Genomic DNA, 10085 nt, shown 5'->3' on the forward strand with positions numbered 1-10085 from the left:
AAACATATATAGTGACTGAGTAAGCATGGATGTCTAACTCACCAAACACCATGTAAGAATTTTTGGTAAAATCTAATATTTACAAGTTACTTTTTGATGTATAGCAATCCTGATGTCATTACACATTTCTTTGTCATCGGTCAATTTTAGATAATTAAGACATATCCAAAAATTGACGTGGCTCATGCTAATAGGTTTAGTGTCACGTGGCTCACTCTAATAGGTTTATTTGTATTACATTATATGTCGTGGAGTGATAAATAGATATCTATGAAAAATATTTAGAAGTATTGAGTTTTATTAATTTTCACTATTTTAAGTAGTTCTTATTTATAGAATGCTATCAATCCATTTTTTCTTATATATTATTGAAGGTATTTTAGGTATGTTAATCATGTGAATGTACTAGTAAAATAATACACATATAATAATATGCTCATGTAACGATAAATGAGTTTTAAAATATATCTAAAAATATAAGTTTTGATAAATTTTAATATCTTTAAATAATTATTTAATTATTATAGAACAATGTTGTTGTTTATTCATTTTCTTTATAAACAATCATAAATAAATTCACATAAATTCTTCAATATAGTTCTTCAATATATATCCACATAAATTCTATATCGTTTTGATTATTGATAAACAATCATAAATAAATTTTCAAAATTAACATTCATTTTTTCTATAATATACAATCAAAAAGGCTTTATATGTTTTTATATCACATATATATCTTAAAAAATATAATTTAGTCTGAAATCATATCAGTGCTTTTTTTTTTGTTTCTTGAGCTTAAGTTTAATTGTTTATTTTGTTTGTGTTTCTACTAACAAATGATGTCTACTGATTTTGAATAAATATTTAGCTATAAAAAAAATGTTCCACAATTGTTAATTCATCACCCTATAGACTTCTTTGTAGTTTGCAGAATTTTGTAGTTTTTCAAATTATCTCTAACTAGGTTAAGATCCGCGCTTTGTACGGAATGAACGTATATATTATATTTATGTACTATAAGTTTTTTACATATTTATGAAATAATAAATATATATTGAATAATGAAAAAGCCAGTAACTATTACATATACAATTAAATTGGTGTGAACACATAAATAAATTTATATAATTCAAACAATCACTTTTTCTATTTTATATGGTATATATTTAAATTTAAATGACATTAACATATATATAGTGTATTCTTAATATTGATATATATTATATGCTTTGTACTCATATAATGTTTTGATCAGTTGTATATTTTTATAACAAAAACTTTAAATCATTGATAAAAAAATTTTCATTGTGGGATTTAATAGTTTTAGTAATTTTTAAATTTTTTTTAAAAAATTAAGGCTAAGTTTAAAATTTAAATATTAAGTTGTCAATATGATGACAAAAAAAAAGTTGTCAATATTTGTTCAAAGCTTTTACCAAAACATTTTTTGTTTAAAACAAATTTTGATATTAAAATATTTATGTATTTTATATGGTATATATTTTAATTTAAACGATATTAATATATATCTTTTACACTTAATATTTATTAAATGAGACTTTTTACTTATATGATTTTGTAATCATTTGTATCTTATCATAACAAAAAAAAATTAAACCATGAATCACAAAAATTTGAATGTGAGACTTTTAACATTTTTAGTAATTTATAGTCGTTAAAAAAATCAAAATATAACATATATAGAAAAATATAAGGAAATACAAAATCATTAATTTTTATCAAATCTTTATTTTTCAAAATCATTAATTTTCATATATATACATTAGTTTTTATTTAAGGAAAGAATGAAAGACATTAATAATAAATTTATGGTTGGTTTAATAAAAAGCTTATTATCTATTTAGATGGACCAACATATTTCTCTAATGATTATAAGACTCATTGTGGTGATAACACATAATTATCTCAAATGTTGTGATGTTTCTCTTTTAATATATAGAGGATATGTAAAAAGATTGTAGATTTGATTTTAATATAAATATGGTAACAAAATTTTGATACATTTCCTTTTATTGCATCCCCTAATTTTAATCATAGAAACTTATTAAAAGATTTTATTTACATTTCCTATTTTGTAACTAAAATCATAAATTCAGTATATTAATATTTTATAACAAATTTAATTTTACTTTTTTTGTTTTCTATATAGTAGGAAACTAATATAACACCTTGGGTATATAATTTACTACACAATGAACTTAAATTTAGTTTGCAAGTCTATTTTTTTTTTTGGTCAAAGTTTGCTAGTCTATCATATGAAAAATTTGGAAGGTTAATATACCCTTCTTTTTAGAGAATAAAATATTATATTATCTCCTACAAAATATATTTTTTTCCCTTTTGCTATAGACTTGCATTTCTTTTGGCAATGATATGATTCTTATTACAGCTGCTACCAAAATAAACTACAACAAATTTCTGTGGCTCAAATGGTTAAATTTTTTTCCTATATCCTGAAAATACATTGTTAATTAATAGCAAAAAAGGCAGTCCAGCAATCCAATGATGATCATTCCACTGCATCACCACTTCACCAGGTAAGCCTTTTTACTCAATCTATTAAAATGAATCATTGTCTTTCTACTTATGATGATTTAAAAAACAATCACTTCTCCTTGATATATTGATTATATAATGTTAATAATTCATGTTTTCAATATCCTTACACTGTTACACATTCAAAAATTATTAGTTGTAATTGAGTACTAGCTAGTGGTCTAAGGGAAATGACAACAATACAACATGTTATTCATATATCATATCACATCTCTATAATATTATTTGAGAAATCAGTTTCCTACGTGTCACACTCACATTAATTTTTATTATGGTTAATTGCAAATGCACCCTAAATAGATTAAAATATTATATATGATTATATTATACATAATATTTAATTTTGTATTTATTTTTTTAATAATTTTCCCGAAGATATACAATAATAAAATATATTCATATAATAAAAACGAAAATTATATCCACAAAAAAAGAAAAAAAACGTATTTTATGAAAATAAATTTTATATATAATGTTATTTCATAAAAAAGAAAGTTCACAAAAACAGTTTTGATCTTAAAATAATCATATCTTTAAAAAATAATAACAAACAACATAACATATATTCTAAATTTAATAAAATTATTTTATTTATATCAGTCAATTTTCGCAGATTACTAAAAATAATTAAGGCTTAATATTTTATTTTTTATTTTTAAAACTTTTATATATTTATACAATATAATAGAACTATAATAATAATACATAAAACAATATGAATTTTTATGTTTAATATTATTTATAATATGTTTAATTTATTTCTACATATAAAGTAGTATGTTTGTTAGAATTTACAAAAAAAAAAAATATTTTGTAAATATTGAATATTCGTTTATCAGTCTTCAAAGTTTTATTTTGTTTATAAAATTTTTCAGTAATCATCATTTTAGTTTTTTCTACTATTTTACAAATCTACAAATATCAAATTATACAAAAGAATTTACGAAAGTATATATGCATATTTAAGATGAAGAACTGAACTAATGCAATAATTAAAACTTATCAATTATAATTTAGAATATTTTAATTTATATTTTCTACATGTAAATTATAAAGTTACTTAGAATTTACAAAAAAAATATTATTTTGTAATATTGATATCCGTTCGTGAGTTTTCAAAATTTTATTTTCGTTTATAATTTTTTTTACTAATTATCATTATAGTTTTTCTATTATTTTTTACAAATCCAAAAATATTAAACTATACAAAATAATTTACGGTGTATATATGCATAATGAAGATGAAGAACTGGACTAATGCAATAAATAAAATTAATCAAATTTCGGTTAACTAGAATCAAAAGTGATTGTGCTTCGCTTTAAAGAAATATGTGTAACTCAATATAACCCACAAAATGAATAACTTAAACAATCTAAATTTTATGTCCAAATCGAAATTGTAAAGGAAAAAAATCAGAAATTTTATCTATTTCAGCACAAAAATACGATGGTTAAATCGAATAATTAAATCGTACATATAATTTACAAAATAATTAAATTATAATTATAATATTAATAATTATATAATATATTTATTTTATAAATATTTTTTATCTGTGCATGAGCACACATGGTTAAATTCGGGAAAGTAGATACTATTCAATATATTCAACTTAAATCATACATATAATTAACCAAATAATTAAATCATACATATAATTAACCAAAATAATTAAATTAAAGTTAGAATATTAATAATTATATAATATATTTATTTTGCAAATATTTTTATCTCTACATGAGCACGAGAGAATCACCTAATATGCATGTTAATCCCGATGCATGTTTGACAATTTTGCCATTTTTTACAATGTTATTAGTGAATGCTAATTAAATTACGTAGTAAGAATTGTCATCTTTATTTCGGCCTAAAGCCGAAAAACAATGCGTCTAACAGAGCACTGAGTATACAAATTACGGTTTTTGATAACTGGGTCAAAAGTATGGTTTCCAAGCTTCACGTATTTGATTGTAAGAACACAATTAACAAGAACTTGCTCTCTTATTGATTACTTGAGAAAATTCCTCAAAACTCAAACCAACTCAAACAATCACCTTATCTTCTTAAGTGTTGCAACAAGTCTGCAACTCCTTATATATTTATAGATAACTCCTAAACTCAATAGGTTTTATGTTTTCCTAATCCTTTTAGATAAACACAATAATATAGGATTAGGATAGCTTGATTTCCAAGCTATTTCAAGCTTATCCCAACAATCTCCCTCTTAAGCTTGAAATCTCTTTTAGACAAATCTTCAACTCCAATCAACTGTCCCATTTCCTTGTATCGAATTCTTGCTAGTCCTTTTGTTAGAATGTCAGCTCGTTGTTTGCTCCTTGGTACATGATGAACCTCGATCAGATTGCTATCAACACACTCTCGAATGAAGTGGTAACGCCGATGTATATGTTTACTACGCCCATGGAACACCGGGGTTTTCGTCAAAGCTATTGCAGTCTTATTGTCGATCAGAACCACTACTTTCTCGCTTTCCTTTCCAACGATCTCAGCAAGCAGCTCTTGCAACCAGATAGCCTGCTTGGCTGCCTCGGTCGCCGCCATAAACTCCGCTTCACAAGACGAAAGGGCAACTGTTTCTTGTTTCTGAGAACACCAGGTGATGGGTGATTCCTCGAAATAGAAAACATGTCCTGTGGTACTTCGGCCGTCGTCTTCATCCACATTATGGCTTGCATCACTGTAACCTATCAACTTTGTTTCCGTCGCTCGTCTAAACACCAGTCCGAAGCTAAGCGTGCCTTGCAAGTATCTCAGTATCTGTTTTATTGCTGCGGCATGAGAGATCTTTGGATGCTGCATATATCTGCTCACGACTCCAACCGCAAACGATAGATCAGGCCGAGTATGCAACAGATATCTAAGACATCCAATACTTCTTCTGTATTCCTTCTCGTTCACGCTTCGCTCATCTTGTGCTTTAGACATTCTTAAACTCGGATCCACGGGTATGTGGACTGCATTGCAGTCACGCATTCCACCTTCCTCCAATATCTTCATGGCGTAACGTTCTTGCTTTAATGTAATCCCTTCGTCGTTTTTATCAACCTCGATCCCTAGATAATAGGTTAAAGTTCCCAAATCACTCATTTTGAACCTCTTAGACATTCCTTTCTTAAACTCGTCAATCATCTCAAGACACGAACCAGTCACAAGGAGGTCATCAACATAGACCGCTATGAGCAGCACGTGCTCCTTCTCTTGACGTCGATACACTGCTGGCTCCTTTGTACACTTCACGAACTTAAGATCTCCTAGTACCTGGTTTAACTTCTCGTTCCATGCTCTTGGAGCCTGACGCAAACCGTAGAGTGCCTTTCTTAGCTTGTATAACTTGCTCTCTTGTCCTTTGACTTCAAAACCTTCAGGCTGCAAGACGTATACTTCTTCTTTTAGATCACCGTGTAAGAACGCGGTTTTAACGTCCAGGTGATGTACTTGCCATCCTCTAAATGCCGCAAGAGCAAGTAAGAATCGGACAGTTTCAATGCGTGCTACAGGCGCGAACACTTCATCAAAGTCAATGCCGTGCCTCTGTATGTAGCCCTTTGCTACTAACCCCGCCTTGAACTTGTTGACGCTCCCATCCGAGTTGCGTTTAACCTTTAAGATCCACTTAAGCCCGATCGCTTTTCCCCCTATTGGAAGCTCAACTAACTGCCAAGTTTTGTTCTTAACGATTGACTTGATTTCATCTTCACACGCATCTCTCCATACCTTCTTTTCTTTAGCTTCATCATAACTCCACGGCTCATCGTTTAAGCTCAGTAATAGACGCTCTCCTTCTATCTCAGCCAATAGGATGTAGTCGTCCAAGTAGCTTGGTGCTCGACGTTCTCTTTGCGATCTCCTCAGCTCTGGTTCGACCTCATCAAGTACTTCTTCTTCTTCTTGGCTCAGTGTACCACTATCTTGAGTTTCTGTTACGTCCTCTTCAATATCCTCAGCTGCATCAACTTCATTGATGCCATGATTTCCATACTGACCAATAGCGACGCGGAATGTTCCTGTTTCTTCATCTTTGTTACCTGTCTTCCAATCCCAACTTCTAGTTTCATCAAATATCACGTCCCTGCTCACCACCACCTTCTTAGTTGTTGGATCAAGTAGCCTGTAGGCTTTCGATCCTGGTTCAGTCCCGAGGTGAACCAGCATTCGGGATCTGTTGTCTAGTTTCCTGAGATGTTGTGAAGCTATCTTGGCAAATCCAATACATCCAAAGACGCGCAGATTTTCTATGTTTGGCTTTCGTCCTTTAAAAAGCTCATATGGCGTCTTTGCCTTAATGACACGAGTCGTAGCTCTGTTTATGAGGTAAGTGGCGTGTCTTACTGCTTCGCCCCAAAGGTAGTTTGGTAACTTCGTGTGTCTCAGGATACTTCTGGTTATGTTAAACAACGTTCTGTTCCTTCTTTCTACTACCCCGTTCTGTTGGGGAGTATAGGGAGCCGTTAGATGTCTTGTTATCCCGTTTGACTCGCAAAATTCTCTGAATTCGTTTGACACAAACTCTCCTCCTTTGTCTGTCCTAAGTGTTTTGATAACAGCCCCGGTTTCTTGCTCAACAATGGCTCTGAATTTCTTGAATTTGTCGAAGGCCAGTCATGTGGTTGCTCGCCCCATTGTCTAGATACCACACTCTGTCGTTGTCTGAGCTTGTCTCGAAGTTCAGCGGGTTTACATTCTTCTCGTTAAGGTAAACAACCTCTTGAACCATCAGTTCTTCAGCTTCCGTTGTATCAGTGTCTTTGTCCTTTGTTTCTGTTGTCTCTTGCAATTTGAGTAGTCGGTCAGGGCATACAGAAGCAAAGTGTCCCATCTTGTCGCACCGAAAACACATGATCTTTGTCATATCAAAGTTGTCTTGGTATCGATCATTATATCTTCCTCTGCCTCGTCCTCTGTTATAGAAACGGCCTCCTCGTCCTCGACCCCTATAGTTATTTACTACAAGAAAACATGCCTATTGCAACAGAAATTTGCAACAGAAATATTCCCTCGCAAAATTGCAACGGAACTACGAGTGAATAGCGACGAGAAACAATACCCTCGCAAAACGCTTGCAAATTTGCAACGAAATAAGTTCCTCGCAAATTTGCGACCAGTTTGCGAGGGAAATATGACAAACCGACGCAAAGCCGACGTAAATTTGCGATGAAAAGTCTTGTCGCAAAACAGTTGCAAATTTGCGAGGATTTTGCATTCGAAGTGCATTTCAAATTATTCTCCTTGCAATTTCGTTGCAAAACAGATAGGTTTTATAATACACGTTTTTTTTTCGTGTAACTAATTTATTAACCTCGCAAATTCCGTCGCAAAACGGATAAGTTGGTGATACACGTTTTCTATATGTGTAACTAATTTTTGCAAGGGAAAGAATGCCCACGCTAATCCCTTGCAAAGTTGTTAGAATTCCCTCGCTAATCCCTTGCAAATTTGTTAAGCATTGCAAAACCGTTGCAATATCTGTTGCAATTCACTCGCAAATCCCTTGCAAAAACCTTGCAATTATCTTTTAAATGTCTATATATAGCAGCTGTGATCAGTTAGTAAAACATAGAAGAAAAAAAACGAAAAAAAAGTTGTGCAAAGAAGGAATTTTTTTTTTTAAAAAAAAAGAGTTGAGAGAAAAATATATTAAGAAAGAAAAAAGAAAAAAAAATTGAGAGAAAAATGGCGTCCAAAAATGATATATATGTGTTACGGGCATGGATGTACAATCATAGAGATCCGGATACCGGTGAAGTGACGAGAGAATATCGGGCGGGGCTACGGGGTTTCTTACAACAGGCAACTAACCAACCATTTGCAAGGGAAAATGGTAAAATATTCTGTCCCTGTGTAAAATGCAAGAACGAACCATATTTAGAAATTGATACTGTGAAGAAGCATCTATATAATAGAGGATTTAGACCACAGTACTACATATGGTTTTTGCATGGGGAAGGTGCATCAAGTAGTAGTACGGGTCAGGGATTTGAACTACCAAGTTATAATGCTAATTATTATGATCCTCGTGAGTCAAATATGTTTGGAAATAATGCGGGTGATGGGTATGAGCAAAATATGTTTGAAAATAATGCGGGAGATAGGTATGAGCAACATGGAAATAGATATCACAATATGGTTACAGATGCATTGCATGAAGCTGCTATTCCTGATAGTAGTAGGGAAGAACCTAACATAGACGCACAAAGGTTTTATAATATGTTAGATGCTGCCAATGAACCTATCTACGAAGGATGTAGAGAAGGGCTTTCTAGATTATCACTAGCATCTAGGATGATGACAATTAAAAGTGATCATTCTCTAAATGAGAAGTGCATGGATTCGTGGGCTCAACTCATTAATGAGTATTTACCGGAAGGTAATCTTGCTGCCGATAATTTTTATGAAATTCAGAAGCTAGTTGCGGGTCTTGGTCTACCATCTGAAACAATTGATGTGTGCGTTGACAACTGCATGATTTTCTGGAAAGATGATGAAAATCTGGAGGGATGCCGATTTTGTAAAAAGCCAAGATATCAAGAAACCACAGGAAGGAATCGTGTGCCTTACAAACGTATGTGGTACTTACCGATCACAGATAGATTGAAGCGTTTATATCACTCAGAAAGGACAGCCGCGTGGATGAGATGGCATGCCCAACATTCGGTGAAAGATGGCGAGATTACACATCCCTCAGATGCTAAGGCATGGAAACACTTTCAAACCGTATATCCCGACTTTGCGAGTGAGTGTAGAAACGTTTATCTTGGTCTATGCACGGATGGATTTAGTCCATTTGGTATGTCTGGAAGGCAATACTCTTTATGGCCTGTCATCTTGACGCCATACAATCTCCCTCCGGATATGTGCATGCAAAGAGAATTTTTGTTCTTGAGTATTCTAGTGCCTGGTCCAAAACATCCAAAGCGAGCACTTGATGTATTTTTGCAACCTTTGATCCATGAGCTGAAGCTGTTGTGGCATTTTGGCGAGGAGACATGGGATTATTCGCAGCAGCAGAACTTCAATATGCGTGCAGTGCTTATGTGGACCATAAGTGACTTCCCCGCATATGGAATGTTATCGGGTTGGACCACACATGGAAGATTATCATGTCCATATTGTATGGAGAAGACAGATGCTTTTCAGCTGAAAAATGGGAGGAAGTCATGTTGGTTTGATTGTCACCGTAGGTTTCTTCCGCCGCATCATACATATCGTAAGAACAAGAAATTGTTTAGGAAAAACAAGGTGGTCCATGCTCCTCCCCCAATAATGCAATCAGGAGCATCTTTGTTAGAGGAAATTGACTATTATGGTGCTAACGAGACATGTAAAGTTGGGGGAAATTGGCACATTCCAGCTAACATGCCAGACGGGTATACGACATCTCATAATTGGCATAAGAAGAGCATATTTTGGCAACTTCCATATTGGAAAGATCATCTCTTAAGGCACAATCTTGATGTGATGCACATAGAGAAGAATGTTTTTGAGA

At 32.3% G+C, this 10085-nt stretch overlaps 1 protein-coding gene across 1 annotated transcript; it reads left to right on the plus strand.

Moving 5' to 3' along the window:
* Positions 1 to 8272: 8272 nt before the first annotated feature.
* LOC106338525 lies at positions 8273 to 10085 on the plus strand (the record flags this gene model as incomplete). The annotated part of the gene is given in 1 exon segment (XM_013777481.1): positions 8273 to 10085. A coding segment is annotated over 1 exon segment (1813 nt), but the record flags the coding sequence as incomplete, so codon positions are not given.

The sequence above is a fragment of the Brassica oleracea genome, chromosome C4 (assembly GCF_000695525.1).
Source record: "Brassica oleracea var. oleracea cultivar TO1000 chromosome C4, BOL, whole genome shotgun sequence".
Lineage (NCBI taxonomy): Eukaryota > Viridiplantae > Streptophyta > Magnoliopsida > Brassicales > Brassicaceae > Brassica > Brassica oleracea.